Genomic DNA, 24,828 nt, shown 5'->3' on the forward strand with positions numbered 1-24,828 from the left:
GACAATACAAATACAAAGTTTGATCGCTCTTCCTAATGTGATACTTGCCCCAACAATCTTCTCCAGATGTTCAGATGTGTGTTAGATATCACTCTTCTCGCATTTCCTCATTGACATTTTGGTCACCATCAGTCTATCTTCCGTCAGGAGGACATAAGGTTTTATGATTTCTCACTTCCATCCTTTTCCACCGCCGTTTTATGTAAATATAGGTCTTAGTAAGTATTTCTAATGAGTTTTGTAGGTTGCTTTTTGATCTACAGCTCTGCACTGCTATATCTGTCTCTGTCTAGTGTGCCAGATTCACACAATGCGGATTTATTCATTTAAAAAGTAAATAATCCCCTCTCTCTGTCCTCACCATCCCATTTTCTTCCCTTTATTGTTCTTATAAATCCTTCTGTCCGACTGTAGACTTTTTTCCAAGAAACATGTCATCTTAATTTTGCTCTTTCTCTGTTTCTCTCAATTTCTCTTCACTTCAATGAAACTTTGTTAAGTTTTTAAGCATTAAAGTCAATGGGCTCTTAGGGTTTAATTTCATCAGCTTAATGATTATTAAAGGTAAATGTTGCAGACAGCATTATAGGCCAAATCCTCAAATGGGAGGGCTTTATGGATAAAAAAAAAAACATTTAATCACATCTCATCTTGTTTTTCACTTTTTCCTTGACCTCACAGTACCTCTGTCCCTTATTAACATGCTGAATGGTATGACATTAGATTGCATTAGCAAATAAAATACTAAAACAAGTAATAAAGCTTGTGTGATGGATAGTATGGGCTTCCAGAAGTTGTTTAGACATAATGGCCCATCCACCAAAGGATTAGACCTCTAACATTAGAAATTACAATCTTTATTTTGTTTATTATTTGAATTTATTGAAACACTATTTTTGCCTTACTTGTGTTTAAGATTAAAAAAAATGATAATATGCACTGCAGGTAAGAAGCATGTTTAATGTCAGTACTGCTGCTGGTGCATTTGATGCTCAGAAGATGGATGACAGATAGATGCTCTAGATTTTATGCCCTATGAGTGCAGATCTCTCTGTTAATCTGTGCATAATCTCCTGCCATCTGTCATTGTTCTCTGTTAGAACCTCATTTTAACTACAGATTAAATCTTTTACTCTGACCTGTGGATGAGAGAGAGACTGCACTTATTCACTCACAAATACACAAACACTATCTCACAAAACTGCAGCTGTGTGTCCTTGGTTGTGCATTTGTTATGCACAAGAAAAAAGCATGCATACACAGGAACCAGTGTACATGCAACTATAGCCAAGCATATAATTTAAAAAAGAATAATAGAAAAGCAAATACTGAAAAAGTAAACCTGCCAAAGCACACATATGAAATGCACACACTTTTCCCCCAATGAGGCACACATATTTCAGAAAAGTGCCTTGCTATTCACAAGGTGTTTAAAACTCAATTCCCACTGGTGAGTGAAGCAAAAGATTTTAAGCTGCTGTAGTTGTGGTCGATATTAAACCTACATCTGTGAAAAGATTATAAAAAGAACAGATCAGCTGTGACAGACAGAGACTTGAGAAAAAAAGAAAGACAAAAAAGTTAACAATGAGCACAGTACGTCGACTGTATATTTAGAGCATGAGCGACAGAAATAACACAAACAGGAAGTTAATAGGATTACGACAGGAAACCACATTGCTGCAAAATCGTGCATTAACACTACATTCCCTCTTTACTCTTCCAACATCACCTTTAAACTGCTCCCTCTTTGCCATCTCTTTCCTTTCATCATCATTTATCAGTCTAATGTATTTATTAGTCTACAGCATTTATCATAGTCTACACTGTAAAAAAATCTGTAGAAATTACAGTATTACTGGGTATTACTGTAAAAAAATAAGCTGTAATTATGCAACTAGCTGCCAGTAACTTACTGTAGATTTTACATTTATGTTATTCACTGGCAACAGTTTGTTCAAAGTTAAATGAACATGAAACATTTTCAGTCTTTATCTTCTACAGTAAGTTACTGGCAACTAGCTGCATAATTACAGCTTATTATTTTACAGTGATTTATTATCACAGTCTACTGCATCTATCAAAGTCTACTGTAATTTTCATATACGCTGTAAAAAAAATTCCGTAAAATTGCAGCTGGGTAGCCGGTAATTTACCGTAGATTTTAATTTATGTTTTTTACTGGCAATATTTTGTTCAAATTTAAATGAACATTAAACATTTACAAGTCTTTGTCTTTACAGAGTAAAACTAAAAAAAACAGCATCAAGCAAAACATTCTGGGAAACAAAATCTGAAGCACAAAACAGAAAAATGTTGATGATGATTTCTGGTTCCCAGAATGCTTTGCATGAGGCTGTTATTGTATAGTTTTATTCTGTAAAGATAAAGACTTGTTAATATTTAAAATTTATTTAACTTAGAACACACTTTTGCAAGTAAATAACATAAATGTTAATCTACGGTAAATTACCGGCAACCCAGCTGCAATAACATTGTAATTTCTACGGATTTTTGTTACAGTGTAGCATCCTGCATTTATCCTCGTCTACTGTATTTATCATAGTCTACTGCAGTGGTCTCCAACATGGTGCACCAGGTCTGTGAGTAGCCCACCAAAGCACATTCTATAAATAGCTTCTATTGTAATATTTACTTTTTACATATTTTTTATATTAGCTTGGCTTCTTTGATGTATATTAACATTTTAAACAATGATAAAACATATTAACAAGTAAAATGAAATAAAATCAACAAGTAAAACAAAAAAGTTTTGAGTAAACTATATGAAAAAAGTATAGCCCTCCAGATTGTTTTATTCATTGTGGAAGCCCTTGCTCTCAAAAGGTTGGAGACTCCTGGTCTACTGTATTTATTATCACAATCTACTGTATTTTTCATTGTCTACTGTATTTTTATAGTCTACTGTAATTTTCATATAGTCTGCTGTATTTATCATTGTCTATGTGTACTGTATTTATAACATGACGTTAATTATTTTGTGTCCATAAGGTTCAATTAAATGTAAGAGGGTTAAAATGTCAAAATAAATTTGCAGATTACTTGCATACATTCTCTTTTTTGAGGACCAAGTCTAAAATTTCTGGTTTTATTTCATTTTGAAAGAATATTTGGGAGATAATTGCAAAAATGTCAATGTGGTGTAACCGGTCTGTGTCAATTGGTGTAACTGTTTTTTTAATGAAAATATACATATATTCATAAAAAATGTGGAATAAAATATAATCATCTAGTTTAGTGTAATATGATTTTGTTACATACATGTTTACATAATTTGTCAAATATTATTTAGAAAACAGAGCTATAGTCTACTGTATTTATCATAGTCTACTCTATTTATTATCACAGTCTACTATATTTTTCATTGTCTACTGTATTTATCATAGTCTACTGTAATTTCAATATAGTCTACTGTATTTTTCATTGTCTACTGTATTTATCACAATCTACTGTTTGGGTCAATGACATGACGTTAATTATTTTGTGTCCGTATGGTTCAATTAAATGTAAAAGGGTTAAAATTTCTAAATAAATTTGCAGATTACTTGGGGGGATATTTGGGGGATAATTGCAAAAATGTCAATGTGGTGTAACCGGTCTGTGTCAATTGGTGTAACTATTGTTTTTTTTTAATGAAAATATAAATATATTCATAAAAAAATTTGGAGTAAAATATAATCATCTAGTTGAGTGTAATATGATTTTTTTGACATACATGTTTACATAATTTGTCAAATACTATTTAGAAAACAGAGCTATAGTTTACTGTATTTATCATAGTCTACTGTATTTTTCATTGTCTACTGTAATTTTCATATAGTCTACTCTATTTATTATCACAGTCTACTGTATTTATCATAGTCTACTGCATTTATCATTGTCAACTGTAATTTTCATATAGTCTACTGTAGTTATCATTGTCTACTGTATTTATCACAATCTACCTTTTGGGTCAATGACATGACGTTAATTATTTTGTGTCCGTATGGTTCAATTACATGTAAAAGGGTTAAAATTTCAAAATAAATTTGCAGATTACTTATTTTTTGAGGACCAAGTCATTTTGAAAGCATCATTTTTAAAGAATATTTGGAGGATAATTGCAAAAATGTCATGTGGTGTAACTGGTCTGTGTCAATTGGTGTAACCAGTATTTTTTAATAAAAATATAAATATATTCATAAAAAATGTGGAAAAAAATGATAATCATTTAGTTTAGTGTAATATGATTTTGACATACATTTTTACATAATTTGTCAAATATTATTTAGAAAACAACGCTATTTATCATAGTCTACTGTATTTTTCATAGTCTATTGCAATAATCATTGTTTACTGTATTTATCACAGTTTACTGCAATGATCATTGTTTACTGTATTTATCAGTCTACTGTATCTATCAGAGTCTACTGTAATTTTCATATAGTCTACTGTATTTATTATAGTCTACTGTAATTTTCATATAGTCTACTGTATTTATCATAGTCTACTGTAATTTTCATATAGCCTACTATATTTGTTATATTTTACTGTAATTTTCATATAGCCTACTGTATTTATTATTGTCTGCTGTAATTTTCATATAGCCTACTGTATTTATCATAGTCTACTGCAATGATCATTGTTTACTGTATTTATCAGTCTACTGTATTTATTATAGTCTACTGTAATTTTCATTTAGCCTACTGTATTTATTATAGTCTACTGTAATTTTCATATAGCCTACTGTATTGATCACAGTCTACTGTATTTATCATAGTCTACTGTATTTATTATAGTCTACTGTAATTTTCATATAGCCTACTGTATTGATCACAGTCTACTGTAATTTTCATATAGCCTGTTGTATTTATTATAGTCTACTGTAATTTTCATATAGCTTACTGTATTTATTATAGTCTACTGTAATTTTCATTTAGCCTACTGTATTTATCATAGTCTACTGCAATGATCATTGTTTACTGTATTTATCAGTCTACTGTATTTATTATAGTCTACTGTAATTTTCATTTAGCCTACTGTATTTATTATAGTCTACTGTAATTTTCATATAGCCTACTGTATTGATCACAGTCTACTGTATTTATCATAGTCTACTGTATTTATTATAGTCTACTGTAATTTTCATATAGCCTACTGTATTGATCACAGTCTACTGTAATTTTCATATAGCCTGTTGTATTTATTATAGTCTACTGTAATTTTCATATAGCTTACTGTATTTATTATAGTCTACTGTAATTTTCATTTAGCCTACTGTATTTATCATAGTCTACTGCAATGATCATTGTTTACTGTATTTATCAGTCTACTGTATTTATTATAGTCTACTGTAATTTTCATATAGCCTGATGTATTTATTATAGTCTACTGTAATTTTCATATAGCTTACTGTATTTATTATAGTCTACTGTAATTTTCATTTAGCATACTGTATTTATCATAGTCTACTGTATTTATAATAGTCTACTGTAATTTTCATATAGCTTACTGTATTTATCACAATCTACTTTAATTTTCATATAGCCTGTTGTATTTATTATAGTCTACTGTTATTTTCATATAGCTTACTGTATTTATTATAGTCTACTGTAATTTTCATTTAGCCTACTGTATTTATCATAGTCTACTGTATTTATCATAGTCTACTGCAATGATCATTGTTTACTGTATTTATCAGTCTACTGTATTTATTATAGTCTACTGTAATTTTCATATAGCCTGTTGTATTTATTATAGTCTACTGTAATTTTCATATAGCCTGTTGTATTTATTATAGTCTACTGTAATTTTCATATAGCTTACTGTATTTATTATAGTCTACTGTAATTTTCATATAGCTTACTGTATTTATCACAGTCTACTTTAATTTTCATATAGCCTGTTGTATTTATTATAGTCTACTGTTATTTTCATTTAGCCTACTGTATTTATCATAGTCTACTGCAATGATCATTGTTTACTGTATTTATCAGTCTACTGTATTTATTATAGTCTACTGTAATTTTCATATAGCCTGTTGTATTTATTATAGTCTACTGTAATTTTCATATAGCTTACTGTATTTGTTATAGTCTACTGTAATTTGCATTTAGTCTACTGTAATTTTCAATGTCTGCTGTATTTTTTATAGCCTACTGTTTTTATCATAACCTACTGTTGTGTTCAACACTACTCATTTCTATTCTCATAAATGAAAAGTCTTGTAACAATCTTTATCAAAAACAGGTTTATTTAAAACTTTTCAATCACTTTCAATCATAAATAACAAAAATGGCACATTTTTGACCAGTAAAACAATATCACATTGGTCAACATCAACATAAACTAAATTTAGAAAATGTAGGTCATTCAAAATGAACAGATTTTATTTAAGTAAGTATTTAATATGACTGAATCAACCTGACAACATTAATTAAACACCAACAACATAGAATTTTAGATCAAGTAGGAATACCAAACATACCAACTGCACAGTTTCACTTTTTACAAAAGTACACATGAAAAACAGGTGAATGCAAAAAAAAAAAAAAACTAAACAAAGCCTACAAATGAACTGCTTTGATGGTAAATAAAAAATCTACGCTAAATGGATTTCTCAGGTTCTTTGTTCTTCTCAAACATATGTACACAGTGCACAACTTGCTAAATGTCATCTCAACTGAAGGCTCACAGTAATGTCGCTGATTCAATATGAGACTTGGGACACAGACTGGTCTGCTCTCCAAACACTAAATATGTCATTTGTCAGCACAAGTCTTCAATTAAATCCATATGAATCATAGTCACTGTTTCTGTTGGACGAGGGCTCCCTACTAGCGTTTACCGACAGCTTCTCCAAACCTAACAACACAGAAAAGTCAAATAGATACGAATGTGCAAGCATGTGAATGGCTGTGGGCATGAGGAACTGTGGAGTTTGTATGATTTTGAAAGGAAACTGTTTTGATACCGTAATTTCCATAAAAATATGACATGATAAATCATAATAAATTGAACTGGACACAAAGTGAATGAGTGTGCATGACAGAGAGGAATTAAAAAGTAAAAGTAAATGAACTGACCAGGATAGGACTGTCGCTTTACTGTATTGTTGTCTAGGTGACCACCAGCTTGACCTCTGTGATAGGAAACTTGAAAAAGAAAGAAATATTCAAACTAAACATTTTCTCACTTGTGACTGTGTTACTGTGACATTTAGACAATTTGGCATTTAAAAAGTAATTTATAGTCAAGATTTAATCAATGTGCACATTCCCCTGGATTTACACCCATGTATTTGGCATCGCTAGTATCATGCGCTAACAGTTAAGATACAGGAACTAACGTGTGGGTCGGAAATGACTCACCACTTTGAGTCTGAGTCGGGCCGATCCATCGATTCTGCCGTTTTTGTGAAACTGCATCAAAGCAGTGAGAAAATGTTGAAATTAGACACAGTATTTAAGTTTAGAGAACTAAACGTGTTGAGTAATGTAACGGGTACAGGGACACATCCATTCAATATTCAGTTATACATAAAACAATTCAAAGCAAAAAAAGATAATTAAAACAACTTTCTAACTTCTCAAAATATATAAATTGTGCTGCCAGTGCAGCTTATATAAATATTTGCATTATTTAACGTGTAATTTGGAGTTTTAGACGTGCTTGTTTTCATCTGTGACTCACATCTTTTGCGGATGGCTTTGTACGTGGGCCGGCCAAACTGAAGCAGAATAACACTGAAGATGAAGAGAAGCAATATGGCAGTTACTGCTTTATAGGCAGCCAATTCTTTTCCTAAAGGGTCTGAGAGTGAGAACAAGAGAAAATAAAACAGTTATATGAAATATATAGCATATTCGGGCAGTTTCCAGGCCAGGGTTTAGATTAATCCAGGGCCAGGCCTTAGTTGTTTTAGGACATTTAAGTCGTTTTTACAAACATACCTTACAAAAAAACATGATGTGCATTCTAAAACGAAAGAATGGCACCGATATATGTTAAAAGATGTAAGTTCAAGATGTTTTTTATATAAGGCAGCTCAAACATGCATTTTAGTCTGGGACTAGAATAAGCTGTCCAGGGAAACTGCCCATTGAGTATCATCAAATTATAACCATTATGTAAAAATGTATATACATTAAAAACATACAGAGTGATGTGAAAAATTTTCACAACCACCTACCTTCGCAAGTGAGATGCCGTCCACGGCACCAAGATTTGTTCAATGTCATATTGCTATGCACAAAATAACCTTCTGCATATTCTGATATGCGCTTAAAGCTCGTATATTTTCCACATCTAGTGTCCTTACAAAGTCCGCGCAACCATGTTTCTGGTAAGTTACTGTCGAAGCACAAGGAAGCCTCCTGTTTTTCAGAGGGTATGAGAAACAGCTGACCATCACACTGACTCCCCATCTTCCAGGATATCCTCACCCGAGCCAGAATAGGAGGCAGAGGGATATATTCGGTGAAGTTCTGGCATGGGGTTGATGGGGTAGGGGGTATGCATGGAGCTGCTGGAGTTGTATTATTTTTCAGGGTGTTGTTTGTTGATTGCGCAATGATTTCTCCTGCAAAGAAAATAGCACATGGACATTTTGATGCAAACATGGACAAACTGAGACACTGATGGAGTAATAAGGTCAATAATTATAACATAACTCAGAACATCAATAAGTAAAGACACAAATTAAATTCCAGAAATATTAAGCACTTTTTAAAGAAGCAGATAAAATAAGAGTTTGTGGTCATGAAATTACACTCTCAGATAACAAGAAGGTGCACAAGTTGGGACGGTACCTTATCAAAAAGTTCACTTTTGTACCTAAAAGGTGCATATTGGTACCTCAAAGGTACACACTGGTAGGTATTGGTACCTCAAAGGTACACATTGGTAGGTACATACGTACCTCAAAGGTACATATCTGTACTTAAATGGTACATATTAAGACCTTCTTAAAAAGTAAAATCCCAGTGACAGCTTTTGTACCTTCATTTTTGAGAGTACATAAATCATTTAAAATTAATTCCTCAAGTTGTAATTAAATATGGCTAATTGAAATCTGATATGCGCATCATCTTGAACTGGCTGGTTTGATACGTTGACTGTATATTTTAATACATTATATGCTCAGAATCCTTTAAATGGTCGCATTTGAAAAAACACGTCTAATAATGTTATACGTTATAGGTAAAGCATGCGTGACAATTAAGAATTGCTGATCTACACAGGTGAAATGTTTTTTCACTGAGGTCAGAATGCAAATAGCTGATCATTTGCACTCATTATCACTTGCACTGTTTGCAAAGTGCTAAACAGCACACTTTGCACATTTGATTGCATGATTGCATTATGCCCACTGCACTTTGCAAGTATAGGTCCTTTGCAAATATACAGGTCCAGACTCCAGATCCTTAGGATTTAAGTTATAAAGAAATATAACTATTTGAAAATAAAGTACCAAAGTACCATTATCATTTCAAAATACTAAATTATAACGGGTAGGCCTACAACATATTAAATCAATTGTGTATGATGAACTAACATACTTTGAATTTGGTCATTCAATAGCTATACATTTATGAAAATACAAATCAATCAACATTTGAATTTGAAAACGTATCAATGAGAAACAGTGTATGGATGGGGAAAATTCATTCAGATGCTCCAAAACATCACAAAGTACAAAAAGTCAACATATCAATTCAGTCTCAAAATTGGTGGAATTTGCAATGTGATGAAGCGCTGCTTGTTTGAGAATGCGACTGTACCTTTGATTTTTATAAACAAGAGGCTGCAATGTCAAATTTGAGAGCGAGGACAACGTAACAATGCATATTTTTCAAACTGTTACATGGTTTGCACTGAAAGTGCACTTATTGAAAAAAAAAAACATTAAACTTCAATTTGTTTTGGAGATCACAAATGCATGAAACGCTCTTGTCATTGTTACGTTAAAGGGTTTTACAAATAATATATACATACACACACACTGTAAAAAATACTTTGCTGCCTTAAAATTTTAAGTCATTTCAACTTACTATTATTTATCTTGACTAGAGATGAGTTGTTATAACTACAGGTGACTTGTTATAACTTATAAAATATAGTTGAGAAAAGTCAACTTAATTTCTCTGTTGACATGACTTGTAAATCTGAGTTGATTTAACAAAAAAGTTTTTTTACAGTGCAATATACACTTTGATTTGAAGTTATTTTTAGCAGTTTTTTTAAATTCTTCATTTTGCATAAGTTGTAGCATATTTTTATTTATTGTAAAAAAAAAATTAATTTTGGAGACTAAGTGCAAAAAAAACATAGTTGACAGTAGGCTATGTAACTTAATCAATTATAGATTATTGTCAATTATTCTAAAGCATATTTTTAGCTTTAAATTCCACAATTGGACAGTAAGTAGTTTTTTGGTTAAATGAGTGATAGAAATCTCTAAAATATTTTCTTTGTTCAAGCCTTAAAAAATATAATCGTATAAAGATGAGATATTTAGTTGATAAAGGATAAACTTATGATTCTGAATTTACCGTATTGAAATTTTTTTACTTCGCAACAATGAAAAGCATTTGTCTTGACTGTAGGTTCCGGTTGTCAGACATGTAAGAATATCATTTTCACATGAAGGGTGAGGTTGTTTATGAAATATCAAAATAAACATAATATTTTACGAGGACACTGTTGATAGTAACACTAACTTTGAAACATGCTTTTCGACATTACATTTCTATTTTAATATATATGACTCAATATATATAATGTACACAATATTTAGCATTATATATAACTGTACAGTCCACTGATTGAAAGCATGTGTTAAGTAAACGATGCAACAAGTGTTTTGCCTCTTAAGAGAGACAAAAGAATTCAAACCAGACATTAGCATTTTATGATAGCTATTGACCGATAATCAGTGACAAAAAATATTCATTCATGGTTGTGGAACAGAATACATAACTCATATCACAAGCATCTACGATGATATCAGAAAGCTTATCTATTCATATATATTCACATATACAATAATAAATAAATCACTTACGAGCTCCAAAGAGCAGGAGTGCCACAAAAGTCATCAACAGAGAGTTTTCCATCTGTGCTACACAATAAAAGATAAATGTGAATTTTTTGAGTACAACGTAAAATAAAAGATACACCGTAACAGCTAATAGGCCTAAAGGTCAAATTGATGACCTTTGGTACATAAGTCAGTTTTGTTAACATATTTACAGGCCAAATGATACCATGACTGATACATATGGCTTTTCGATTCTTTTGAAAGCAAGAAAAGCCAATAATATACAATAAAATATACAAAAATGATTGTTCTTTGCACTATAAGAATGTACGGCTTTCGAAAATCGTACCACGGCATTTGTACATTGATCATTTACTACAATCTAAATCTTACAGAAAGGTATTAATGCTCACTGAACTCTGAATTGCACACTGAATGTCATCTTGTTTAAGGTATGATACAGTACATTTCTTGCTTTTAATTGACAGCCGACTTCTCTCTGTGCTCCGAAGACATTCATGTTCAAAGAAAGTCAAGCATCAAAAAACTACTTTCATTATACCATGAAAACATCTAACCAGCTTTTAACAATATATTATCAGATCTTACCTCGTTTGAGACTGACGAGAACAAACGTGTGGAGCAAGTGACAAGAAAATTAAGTGAAAGGAAACATACAGAGGTGTGGAGCTAAGTATCTTCATTTCCCCGCCCTCATCCTCTTTCTCTCTCCGTTTGCTTGTAATCGCATGTGTTTTGTGTTTGACTGCACATTGCACTGCTTCCTCACTTCAAAGAGATCAACATAGAGACCAAAAATGAACAAAAGCATAAAAAACACGGTGGGCGGAGAAAAAAGTGAAATAGGGTAATATCCAGCTTAAAATGTTTTCTCACTGTTGATTTTGTTGGGAGACCATAAATACTGTATATATTTTTAAACAAACTAATAATAAAAAACACATAAAAAATAAGAAATCAAAAAATATTGGTTTTACAGACAAGGCTTAAGACTAGTCCTAGACTAAAACATGTTTAAACTGTCTCAACTGAAAATAACAAATGCGCCCGTGCCATTTGTCTCACACCAGTAATGTCTTTTTCTAAGCATGTTTATAAAGTATGCTTAAACATCTTAATTTAACTAAGGCCTAGTCCTGGCTTTAGCTAACATTGTCTGTAAAACCAGGCCATGATGATTAGGAAATTGGGATTAGGGTAGTAAAATAATTAAAACCTAAGGGGTGAAATTACCAATCTGCAAAGGCCATTCAGAACAGGGAAGAGCAAAGAGCGAGGCACGACGTAATGTTGTTTTGTTTTAGCTAAAATAATATTAAAAATATTAATTTTAGATCAATCATATTTTTACACAAGCAACACACCAATCTTTACTACAAATAAACAATTTTCCCGGACAGTGTTTAGATTAATCTAAGGCTAGTCCTTAGTTATATTAGGATATTTAAATAGTTTAACAATACCTTACAAAAACATTACTGTTGTGCATCTTGAGACAAAACAATGGTACTGATATATTTTAAGTTATGACCGTGCAAGCTGTTTTCAACTAGGACAGCTCGAACATGCATTTAAGTTTTGGACTAGCTTTAAGCTCTGTCCGGGAAACCGCTTTTTACAATTCTCGTACAAAAGAGACAGAAATGCACATTTAACAACCTACCCCACAGTGTAAAAAGTAAAAGCTGCTCTACTTTAAAAATGTAACACACCTAAAAAAAATTTGTTTTATAAATTTATATTTTAAAAATGATAAAAAATTACATTCTCAACTTATTATTTTCTTTTTCATTTAAAGTGAAGAAATTTAAGTTGAAAAGGCGTTAACAATTGAAGTAATTGAAGTTGACCCGACTTTACTTTTTAAAATGCATAGGTGGGGTTAAATGTAACAGACAGATGGTTTGTTGTAACACTTGCTAGAAAATTCAATTTAAACATAAAATATTTCAAAACTATTCTGTCTACATACTATACTTTTAAAACATCTAATGTGTTGTCCTTAACAAATCTCTGTGTTATTTATGGAACAACACACTTTGTGTTGTTTTAACACATCTTGTGTTGTCCCTTTTATTTATTAACTCAAAATCAACACGAAATGACACATGTGTTAAATACAAGGGTTAAAAAAGTGTTAAAATTAACACATCCTTTCTTAAGAGTGTAGAGATGGATATTGTATGTGTCTATAATAGATAGATATCCACACATGCATCCATTTATAATCTTTCATATAAGCATCCTTCTATTGTGCATCCATGCATATGGACAGATCTTTTTAAAAGGGCCACACAATTCAGACAAAAAAATCATAATTGTGAATTATTACCCCTTATCATTTTAATGAATGACATTTTCATTGTTTTCATTTCATTTTCATTGTATACTTAAGTCTTAGCGTAACCTCATTGTACAACTTTTTTTCATCATGTTTCAAAGTGGTGTTATGTTTTAGGTCAGTGGTTCTCAATTGTTTTGGCGTATACGGTACGGTGCATCCCTTAGTGGTCCCCACCAAAGAATTTATGACATAAAATATTCCAAAACTTAAAATATGAATTATACAAAACATATTAACATGTTATCTATCATTACAAACTATATATTGTTGGAAAGCTCTAAGAATGTAGTTTTCATATTTCAAAACCATAAATGTAACTGTAATTTATTTATTTGTGTATAAAAAAAAAAGTATGCCGCAAACCTCATAGCAAACCAACACAAACTTCAGTTTTTTGATAATTTAATGTATTAAAAATAATAGTATATTGCATTTTTTTTATTTATTACAAATAAATGTAAACTGCTAAAAATATATATTTTCACCTCCAGTCACTTTCGTAAAAAAACTTTAAAGTGTCTTCTTTAAAACAAGACCCAAATTAGGCTTCTAGACCAAAAAAATGCCAAAGTTATATTAATTTGAAGGTGCACGCACCTTTTCACCACCCCGCACACACTAGCTGCGCCAGTTAAAGGGTTAAATCATACAATGTAGTAATGTTGGCTATTAGCCTTATTTTTCTGCGGTTTAATTATACAAAATTTGATAAATTAATGTTTTTTTTATAAAATGTCATTAAACTGGGCATCCCATGGCACCATCTCGGGGCCCCCGAGTTTGAGAACCAGTTTAAGGTAACAAGTCAGTGATTACGAAATTATAAGGTTGGATTTGGTGAATTACACACCCTTAACAAAAACACACCAAAACTTTTCCCAAAATCGTAGAAGATCATGTTCTGACATTAAAAGACCAAATAGTTGTGTTACAAATTAACCACGTGTTACATTGTGCGCCACTCTCCATTATTTCTCGAGCGAGTTTCTTTTGGCGACCGGCTTACGGAAGTCGCAACAGGGTAAAACACAAAAAGCATCACACACATAAAAACATCAATATACCACCAATATACATACTTTCATTTCACTGTTACTCATATCTTCTTTTCATTCACAATCTTTCCCAGCCGCCTCTGTACCTCCCTCACTCTCTCGATCTTTCTCAGGTGTCGCCGGGCTTGGTTTACCATGCCGTACAGTTGAAGAAAGACCCGTAAAGGCTTTTGGTTTTTGAACCTGTAAAAAAATTCCCCATAACACGCGCTTGAAACTTTCGACTATGATTCAATTTGAATGGAATTTAGTCTTCAATGAGTCAATGAGTCAATCACTTTATCGTTTGCCGCCTTGTAAATTTGGGAAGAAAAAAAACAGTGAAACATTTAAATAAAAAAGCAACACAAGGGTCGTAGATCAACTTCAGTTTTTAATTTTCACACCCGAAAAAAAGGACAATAAAAATAAAAATACACTTTTAACAGGCTACAGTCATCACAACCAATGCAATAGAATAAATTCCTCTAATGCTGCAAATCAATGTGCTAAGAAAATCAATTCTTTTGTTTTTCTCATCCTCCTGTCGTATTTGACTCTCCCGCGCTTCAGGGCCTGGGGAGGGTACCTAAACCAAACGTGGGGGTTTTGCTACAAACCTGAGTCTTATTTACTGAGTTCATGAATTAGATAAAGCCACCCGAGGCTTGATTGAGGACGCCTCTGGTTTTGAATTGCTTTAAAGTACAAAAATAAAGAAAGACCCCGCACGCCTTCTAAAGCTGACCCGCTCCCAGCTTCTGTTGCCAAAAAGTTAGGGGCTGTTAGTGTGGAGTGCTTGTGTGATTCACATGGTCCTCTGGTTGGTCAACAAGGAGCAGGTAAACACTTCAGTCATGGGGGAGACTATGTAACACCTTTAAAAATGACACAAACAGGCCTTTATGTGGGTGAGGCCAAGGCATTTCATAGCTTGGGAGTGTTTGTAGACTATTAGATTATGGTTCAAGATTCAATTCTCTCCAATTGATTCATTGAAAAACACGATACACCTCATTGCGTGTAAAAGATGCAGCCGTTTATCTGCATAGTTTTACTATAAAAGTCTTTCTGTACCTTGATGGTAGGTACTGAATGCTATATTACGAACAGAAGCACGCCTATTGTCTTGCATATGCTCTGTGCTATGTTATGCCTCACCTGCACCCCCCCACCCAATAACCATGTGCTATAGCAGATAAAAGATATGTCTATATTAATATCTCTTACTCTTTAAGTTCCCTTTAACACAAATTACACTGTGTCCACTAGAGGACTTAATAATCTATCCCTTCTGATCATTGCCAAGCCGTATTTAAAATATGTGGAGCGAAGAAATAAGCAAAACAGGTATTGGATGAAGTTGGAGTGATCTATGCATTCGTCACAGGACTTATTGCACCCAGCCACGTTTTACAAAACTGGTGAATTCAAGTTTGGTGATTCCAAATTTGCCCACCTGAAAGTTGCCTAAATAAACAAGCTCAGCTTAAGAGATCACATGAAAAGATGAAGCTGTGCTTTTTAGGACTGTTGTCAGTAACAAGGGTCTACATAGACAAGAGATAAGCCTAATGCTATGGTGTAGTGTGTGACCTGTTTATCTCAGTAGGAGTTGAATCAATGTTGAGTCAATCTTGAAGCACAGCCAAACAAAGTTCGGCTGCAACACAATTTTCTCAAAAAAACAATGCATTTAATCATCAAATATAATCGAGATTGATTTGAAATACATGCTTTAAAATGGACAGGATCTGAGCCATCAAAACCTGTGAATCCCATACAGAGTCTTTCACCAAGGTTTCATGGGGGGAACAAGCACACGCTTACCCAATCTCAAGTGTTCTTTATAAGCCTCAGACAGGAACAGGATGTGACATGGGTACCCAAACCACAAATCTGAGGGTACGGAAAAGGCAGCGCAAGAGGAGGAGAGGGGCGAGAGACGAGAGGGAGAATAATGAAAAGAAGAGACAGGGACGTACGTAGAGTGGCTCAGGAGTATTGTTGTGGTACCCCGAAACCTGGCCTATGGAGAGGTCTACCTGTTGGTGACTGGGTTGATGGCCCATGTGGGCCTGTGGGGTAGGCATACCCTCCATACGTGTATGGACGTGGGAACGGGGCAGGCGCGGGACCAAACTGCCCAAACGGTGGCCCAGGAAACTGGCTGGGCTGCGTGGGGTATGGGCAAACTGGGGGACCAAGAGCGGGGCCGGGGTAGCCGGTTGTTGCAGGGTAAGGGGCACCCTGGCTGGGGTACGGCTGAAACGCTGTGCTAGAGTTGGTGGGGCCTGCTGCAGTGGCTGAAGGGGGGTGGTTGGGGGGTGGTACAACAGGGTAGGGGCTGTAAGGAAGAGCAGAACTGGAGGCATTGGAGGGTGGATTCATTTTGGAGCTCTGTTGCTGCTGTGGCTGCTGTTGTTGCCACGGCGATGATGATGATGATGATCCAGCATCCTGATTGGCAGAGGGTTGTGATGTCATTGCAGCATCACTTATCCCTTTGCTTTTTTGGCTGAGAATTTCTTGCAGCTTTTCAATACGTATCCGTCTCGTGTGAGTGAGGGAACGGAGGGAAAGAAAGCGTTCGAGGAAAGAGTCCAATGTTATCGAACCTTCCAGAAACTCATTTGCTAGAGTCTGAGAGAGAAAGAAATAGACAGAGTAAATTTAAATTAGTAACAGTAGTTGTGTTTCCATCCAGTTTTGTTATTAAAGGATTAGTCCATTTTCTTAAAAAAAATCCAGATAATTTTCTCACCACCATGTTATTCAAAATGTTGATGTCTTTCTTTGTTCAGTCGAAAAGAAATTATGTTTTTTGAGGATTTTTCTAATTTTAATGGACTTTAATGGAACCCAACACTTAACACTTAACTCAACGGAGTTTCAAAGGACTCTAAACGATCCCAAACGAGGCTTAAGGGTCTTATCTAGCGAAACGATTGTCAATTTTTGACAAGAAAAATAAAAAATATGTACTTTTAAACCACAACTTCTCGTCTTCCTCCGGTCCTGTGATGCTCCAGTGCGACCTCATGTAAATGCGTAGTGATGTAGAAAGGTCACGTGTTATATATGTGAAACGCACATTTGCGGACCATTTTAAAGAATAAACTGACACAAAGACATTAATTAGTATCATTCCACATACAACAACGTCGGAATGGTCATCTTTCTCCACACTTGTAAACACTGGGGCGTAGTTTCGCATACATCATCCGTGACCTCTTGACGTAATGACTTATTGCGTGAGGTCGTGCTGGCACATCACAGGACCGGAGGAAGACGAGAAGTTGTGGTTTAAAAGTACATATTTTTTATTTTTCTTGTCAAAAATGACAATCGTTTCGCTAGATAAGACCCTTATGCCTCGTTTGGGATTGTTTAGAGTCCTTTGAAACTCCGTTGAAAAAACTGTTAAGTGTTGGGTTCTATTAAAGTCCATTACAATTAGAAAATCCTGGAATGTTTTCCTCAAAAAACATAATTTCTTCTCGACTGAACAAAGAAAGACATCAACATTTTTGGATGACATGGTGGTGAGTAAATTATCTATAGATTTTTTTTTAAGAAAATGGACTATTCCTTTAACAAAGTAAATATGCATAAAAACTTTTGCGAAATTTACTCCAGTCTCAGACTGCAATCTCCATTCTGTTTTTATTCAAATCGCTTTTATTGATAAAATGGTCTATGTGATGACATCACAAATAGGAATTGTGGCATACATTTTTGTGTATCGCAAAAAATATATAACTTTGAACCATTTCCATTCACATTTTTGTGTATTTTGCTTTGTCTACCTTTTCTTTTAAAAGGAAAGCGTATTTAGAAAGTTTATGGTAATTTGCCAGCTGTCATTGAAATAAAAAAAAAATTGCAATTGTACAAAATTACCTAAACACAGCATCAAAAAGCTGCAAAGGTCCTAAAGTAAAGGTCTTAATGGGTCCACTTGAATCCAAACACCCGATGTCCAACCAGAGTGTGTTTGGGTCTAAGTCTTTACGACTGAAGCTCAGCTGAGACCAGGTCGGGTCTGATATTTTTGTGGCTTTAGTCTATATAAACCTTAAAAGTGATCGACATTTTAGCATTTTAAGAACAGATAGTGGTTCAAGTAGTTGCGCATACTCGAACATACGTTGCATTTTGGTAAAACGCATGTAGAAAAGAAATAAACGTTACCTTGCGCCCAATAAATATCATAACATCTATCAAGCAATTCTCGCTGTATTACAATGTGTCTTTATGACACAGTTTTTATAGTTTTAAAGCTTTATAGATGTTTTATTAATATTATGAAATTGTTTTTATTTTTATATGTGTGTTTTAGTTAGATTTTAGGTATTTTGTTTGTGATTTTTTTTCATTTGTTTATTTTTTATATTGCTACAAAGGTTTATTTTTTATATATATAAATTTAAAATTTTGTTTGTTTTATCAAATAATATTTAAACAACTATTTGATTTGATTTCAGTTAGGTAAAGAAATAAATTAAAATGATCATAAATGCGCTCCAAATTTAAAAATCTGTGGGTTTTAAGATGCTGTTGTGCCCTTGGTGGTTGCACATGATGAAAATCTATCATGTACCACATTTACTTGCGTTAAAGCAGTTTTTTTTTTTCGACAAAAAGTGTTTCCACACTAGTTTTTGTGACATTTAAGATGCGCTAAACTTAAACAGAAAATCATTTTGTTTACATCTGCAAAATTGTATTCAATAATAAGCATTTCCATCAACTTTATTGATAAACTTTTTGATGTGCTAACTTTATCCACAGAAAAGCCTTTGGAAAGATGGCTCTTTATTACTTTTTATAGTAAATAACTTTCATTACTAAGTCATTTACAAACATTACTCAACAACTGATGAAAAGTACAAGATGTTGGTCAATATGGGGTAGTTTCCCAGACAGGGATTAGACTAGTCCTGGACTAAAATAAATTTAAGAACTGCCCAAACTGAAAACAACTTGCACTGACATATCTTAAAATACATCAGTGACCTTTGTTTTGCCTCGAAATGCACACAAGTAATGTTTTTAGGAAGGCATGTTTGTTAAAACTAGTTATATTTCCTAATTAAACTAAGGCCTAGTCCTGGCTTAAGCTAATCTCTGTCCGGGAAACTATCCCATAGTTTTACTCGTTCTAAAATAAGCAACATACTAACAGGTGATATGAAACGATCAATTTAACCTAATACTTTATTGTAACAAAAGTAACTGTTTAATCCAACAAATTATAAAATATAAATGTCAATAATCGTCAACTTATTCATCAGTAGAAGATACACAAACTTGACAGTGTCAACAACAGACAACAAGTTAATCATGTAGGAAACTGTGGCTCACCTCAGATTCTTCCTCTGTGTTGTCGCCCTCTATCTGCAGACGAGATAATAGCGCCTCTGGAGACACCTGCCCCATTATACTGTCTACAGAGAGAGAAAGAGAAGTGAAAAAGAATGTAGACGACAGGTGTAATAATGACTAAGAAACTCAATGAGATCAGGTAATGTAAACAGATGTCTTAGCTATGAATATGTAATGACGTAATGGAACAAACAATAATGAATGGAAAGAATAAACCAAAAATGAGACTACAGAAAAGAAAGAGGTTCCTATGGCCAGACACATAGCAAAAATGTGATGTAATGTCACGGATGTACAAATTAGGGGAGGGGAATGAGTGTCCTATAGTACAGAAAAAAGATGTTCTGGTTGAACAACAAGTTCTTGTTAGAAACTCAGCAAAGCTTTCTGTGTCTGTTAAAAGTCTCTGTAAGGAGTCACAGAAAGCAGAAAAGAAATCGATGGTTGCAGTATGCCACAGCAATGTTACTAATTTTAGATTAACTGTAGTAAGAACAAAAGTATTGAATGGACATTGTACTTTCACTTGAATTTAATTGCTCAGCAATAATGGAATAGAATGGAATCTGCTATGATGCTGCTTTCCTTTTATATTACAAAAGAAAATCCCTTGTCTTTAAGAGAGAAGTTTCTTAAACTTTTTAAGAGTACAACACTTAAAATTCCTCAAGTTTTCGAGAATAAAAAGATTGAATTTGGTTACGCTTTTCACTCAATAATAGTTCAATGGGGCGAATTCCAATCTCAACCCCATGCCCTATTCTTGTTCGAAGGTCAAAACACTTAATGTATAAACTCTAGAGGAAGTTGCGCAATTGTGTATCATACGGTGGACAATTACAATACACAAACAGAGCAATGAAAAACAACGTCAATTTTACTTAATCCAGGGTGAGGGTTTATGTGGCGTCCCTTTCCCGAAGTGCCCTTCAGAGGGGGAAATATCTTGTTTTGAACGCACCCAATGTTTAATTTCTCCATGATAAATCCACATTCCTGTTTAAATTTTGAAAGTTAATATTCCTTCATTTCAGTAATTTCTGCTATTTTCCCTGTTTGTTCTGGTGATTTACCAATATATTGCATTTTATATAGATGCATTTTTTTAGTTGGCTAATAAATCTTTCTGTTCCTTACTAGTCATGAGACATGCAAGAACTAATGCCATTTCACGTACCTCCATATTCGAATCAATTGAGTTGGTATTGTCTATTTAAATAACATATGTGTAGTAACTATTGCTAAAGGCTCAATATATAAATCTTTTTTTTTCCAACACAAACCCATTGTTTGCTCCAAAAGACATTTATTAACCCACTGGTTTATAACTGGATTACTTTAATGATGGATCAATGCACTTTGATCCCTATCAATGTTATAAAGCATTATAAAGCAAGGAAGAGCCAGGATATTATTTAATATAACTCTGCTTGTGTCCGGCTGAAGAAAGACAGACATAAACATCTTCGATAACATGGGGCTGAGTAAATAATCAGTACATTTTAATTTTGGAGTGACTACTCATTTAACCCCCCCGTCCCACACACTATTTATTACCTCTAAGGACACAGTGCTGTTTGTATTTCTCTCTCACTGCCTCAAGTTCAGTGTATTTTTCCACCAGCCGTGATCTCTCCGTCTCAAGGCGGGGCTTCATATCAAGGTTTTGCTCTGCCAGACTACGGTTGGCAGCCAGGGCCATTTCCCTCTCCAGCTGAATATTCTGAATCTGCAAAAAAATAAATATAGTGATAAAAATGTGCCGTTTTGGGGGTGTCCCTTTTAAATGCAAATGAGGTGATCTGTGCACTAAATGGCAGTGCCGTGGTTGGATAGTGCAGATTAAGGGGCAGTATTATCCCCTTCTGACATCACAAGGGGAGCCAAATTTCAATGAGCTATTTTTTCACATGCTTGCAGAGAATGGCTTAACAAAACTAAGTTACTAGGGTGATTTTCTAGGTTGATAGAAGCACTGGGAACCCAATTATAGCATTTACATGGAAAAAGTCAGATTTTCATGATATGTCCCCTTTAAGGGGCTAATATACCCAACAAATTCCAATGCATTTGCATAAGAACAACGCAAATGGTCCAGTTCTAATAAAAAGTGGTAGTTAGTCTTGATGACAAATTGTTGCTAGATGATTCAGATTCATTTTTAAAAATGCAACTAAAACATCAATTCAAATCAGATCTTCTCAAGGATGTGGTATTTGAATGTCTCAAAGAGTTTGACAGATACAGTCAAAAGCATATTCTCAAAGATAAAACCAAAATAAACCATCTTAATGTCACTGTACTACCCTGAAAAATCACTAGGAAACAAGAAACCAATTAAATTATAAACTTATACCAACAACAAGCCAATAATAGAAACATCAGCGGATTAAACAACATTTTGCTGAGGTCTACTTAATAGCAGAATGGTAATCAATATTCTAAGAATATACTTTTATTTCAGCCTACAATGACTTAAATCACCTCATCAGATTCCAATGCCATAGACTCCACCCGCTCCGAGTTGTCCAGCAAATCCTGCAACTCGGACTGAGTGAGATCTTGAAGCTTCTCCATTGATTTGCTAGGACAGCTGATGGGGAATAGAAACGTTTATATATAAAACTATTCCAGTTGTTTGAACACATTCAATAAAGCAGAGCTTAAAGAAATATTCAATTTTCTTAAAAGAAAAATCCAGATAATTTACTCAACACCATGTCATCCAAAATGTTTATGTCTTTCTTTGTTCAGTCAAGAAGAAATTATGTTTTTTGAGGAAAACATTGCAGGATTTTTCTCATTTTAATGGACTTTAATAGACACCAACAATTAACACTTAACTCAACACGTAACAGTTTTTTTCAACAGAGTTTCAAAGGACTCTAAACGATCCCAAACAAGGCATAAGGGTCTTATCTAGCAAAACGATTGTCATTTTTGACAATAAAAATAACAAATATACACTTTTAAAGCACAACTTCTCGTCTAAATCCGTTCCAGCGCGACCTAACGTAAATGCGTAGTGACGTAGGGAGGTCACGTGTTACATATATAAAACGCACATTTGCGGACCATTGTAAACAATAAACTGACACAAAGACATTAATTAGTATCATTCCACATACAACAACGTAGGAACGGTCCTCGTCCTCAACACTTGTAAACACTGGGGCGGAGTTTCGCGTTCGTCCTCTGTGACCTCTTGACGTCATGACGTATTGCGTGTGGTCACGCTGGGGCATCACGACCGGATTTAAACGAGAAGTTGTGCTTTAAAAGTGTATATTTGTTATTTTTATTGTCAAAAATGACAATCGTTTTGCTAGATAAGACCCTTATGCCTCGTTTGGGATCGTTTAGAGTCCTTTGAAACTCCGTTGAAAAAAACTGTTACGTGTTGAGTTAAGTGTTAATTGTTGGTGTCTATTAAAGTCCATTAAAATGAGAAAAATCCTGCAATGTTTTCCTCAAAAAACATAATTTCTTCTCGACTGAACAAAGAAAGACATTAACATTTTGGATGACATGGTGGTGAGTAAATTATCTGGATTTTTCTTTTAAGAAAATGGAATATTCCTTTAATTTCATGTCTGACATAAGGATTCCAATATTTCACCAAAATAACAAATTAAAGTCAACATTTATTCACTCTAATATCGTTCAAAACTGCATACGGAGTCACATGACACTTTTTTCTATAGAACCAAAAAGAAGATATTTTGAGAAATGGTGGTTTTGTATCTATACAGTGGAAGTCAATTGGGAGCCATTGTTGTCTGATTACCAACGTTCTTCAAAATATTTTCTCTTTTTGATCCACATAAGAACTAAAGTCATACGGGTTTGGAATGCCGTTGGGTAAAGGATCAAAGAATTAGATTTTTGGGTGAACCATCCCTTTAAACATACAAACTACAGGACTGCATATGTTTATTCTAATGCAGACCTTTTAATCTGACATATAAGGCCACAGTAACATTTTAACCTTGTAACTCTTGGTAAGTTTGATATAGGTTATTTTAAAAGTCTCACCTAATTACTACATTTTCCGCGATAAATTTATGGTTACTGTGGTTTTATTGCAAATGTCATGGTTAAACTCTGGCTATACCAAAAAAACGCAAAGACACAAAATGACAGAATGCTAGGTGGTTTCTCTGTCATTCAAACTGTAAGTCAACTCTTTTCTTGTCCTTAAAAATTAATCACACATACTTACAAGGCACAAGCAAATCAAAGTCCTCTCCGCACGCTGCTCATGGAAAAACATCAAACTTAACTGGAAGCGAGTGACGTGGAGATGTATACGGAAGCGCCGAGACTGACAAACAGCTCGCTGGCGACTTCAACGTTAAAACCGGCTTTCTGTGAGAAACACGCACGCGGTGGTATTAATGTGAGGTTTAACGTTTTACCGGTTTAACGCGACAGACCGGGAATATGTGCGCGAGATTATTGCCGGAGAGCGGAATCTCCCCGCGGTTAGCGCACAGCTAGCACACTTAAAGGAAGGCAGTTGTGTAAGGCGGGTTCCTGATTCTCAAAAAACAGCGTCAAACGGAAGGACACCTCGAAACCAGATAATAATATATGTCTAGCAAAACAGCACCGATGTCAAATTAAACAAAACAGCACAAATAAGCCTTTTTTGACGGGGTATATGCCTATTCTTAAGGGAAAGTTTTACTTCTCGTTGACATATATCGCGGCCATCTTTGGACGAGTCCAATGTTAATTTTGTCCAAGTATGTCTAGGGAGGAAAATGATTTTTTAAATGCGCAATTAATGTTTAAACACAAGAAGATACAATAAACATTTATATTGTAGCTAACATTGTTATGTTACCTATATATAATGCAAGAATTTAACAGCACGATTATAGTTTAGTTGAAACACTATTAGGCACCCCCCAACTTTGATTTTATATGGTATCGTCCCTTGTTCAGCTGACTGAAAGGGAAACCCCGATGTGACGGGAATAGTTCCTATGTGACAT

General features: G+C 34.0%; 2 protein-coding genes across 3 annotated transcripts; both read right to left on the bottom strand.

The window, feature by feature from the left end:
- Positions 1-6,270: 6,270 nt before the first annotated feature.
- On the bottom strand, positions 6,271-14,615 carry LOC135785951 (T-cell surface glycoprotein CD5). Of its 2 annotated transcripts, none has more exons than XM_065295600.2 (8): positions 14,486-14,615; positions 11,651-11,830; positions 11,066-11,117; positions 8,192-8,581; positions 7,693-7,812; positions 7,371-7,421; positions 7,086-7,154; positions 6,271-6,864 (listed from the first exon to the last, which is right to left on the bottom strand). In XM_065295600.2, the coding sequence occupies exons 3-8, from the start codon at positions 11,115-11,117 to the stop codon at positions 6,782-6,784; spliced, it is 765 nt and encodes a 254-aa protein (XP_065151672.2). In that variant the 5' UTR covers positions 11,651-11,830; positions 14,486-14,615; the 3' UTR covers positions 6,271-6,781. The 2 variants fall into 2 exon arrangements, with proteins under 2 accessions (XP_065151672.2, XP_073670375.1); XM_073814274.1 differs by having other exon boundaries at positions 11,066-11,122; positions 14,486-14,614.
- Positions 14,616-14,816: 201 nt separating this feature from the next.
- On the bottom strand, positions 14,817-24,415 carry vps37c (VPS37C subunit of ESCRT-I). The gene is made up of 5 exons (XM_065265401.2): positions 24,051-24,415; positions 22,313-22,421; positions 21,386-21,557; positions 19,808-19,890; positions 14,817-17,083 (listed from the first exon to the last, which is right to left on the bottom strand). Exons 2-5 carry the CDS (start codon positions 22,403-22,405, stop codon positions 16,436-16,438), a joined length of 996 nt encoding a protein of 331 aa, XP_065121473.1. The 5' UTR covers positions 22,406-22,421; positions 24,051-24,415; the 3' UTR covers positions 14,817-16,435.
- Positions 24,416-24,828: the final 413 nt, after the last annotated feature.

The sequence above is a fragment of the Paramisgurnus dabryanus genome, chromosome 4, assembly GCF_030506205.2.
Source record: "Paramisgurnus dabryanus chromosome 4, PD_genome_1.1, whole genome shotgun sequence".
NCBI lineage: Eukaryota > Metazoa > Chordata > Actinopteri > Cypriniformes > Cobitidae > Paramisgurnus > Paramisgurnus dabryanus.

Coding starts and splice junctions, on each gene's coding strand:
- vps37c (XM_065265401.2), bottom strand. CDS start 22,405: ATGGAGAAGCTTCAAGATCTCACTCAGTCCGAGTTGCAGGATTTGCTG. Junction 21,558..22,312: donor TGGCATTGGAATCTGATGAG/GTGATTTAAGTC, acceptor ATTTTTTTGCAG/ATTCAGAATATTCAGCTGGA. Junction 19,891..21,385: donor ACAGCACTGTGTCCTTAGAG/GTAATAAATAGT, acceptor CTCTCTCTGTAG/ACAGTATAATGGGGCAGGTG.
- LOC135785951 (XM_065295600.2), bottom strand. CDS start 11,117: ATGGAAAACTCTCTGTTGATGACTTTTGTGGCACTCCTGCTCTTTGGA. Junction 8,582..11,065: donor ACTCCTGCTCTTTGGAGCTC/GTAAGTGATTTA, acceptor TTTTCTTTGCAG/GAGAAATCATTGCGCAATCA. Junction 7,422..7,692: donor CAAAGCCATCCGCAAAAGAT/GTGAGTCACAGA, acceptor GCTTTGATGCAG/TTTCACAAAAACGGCAGAAT.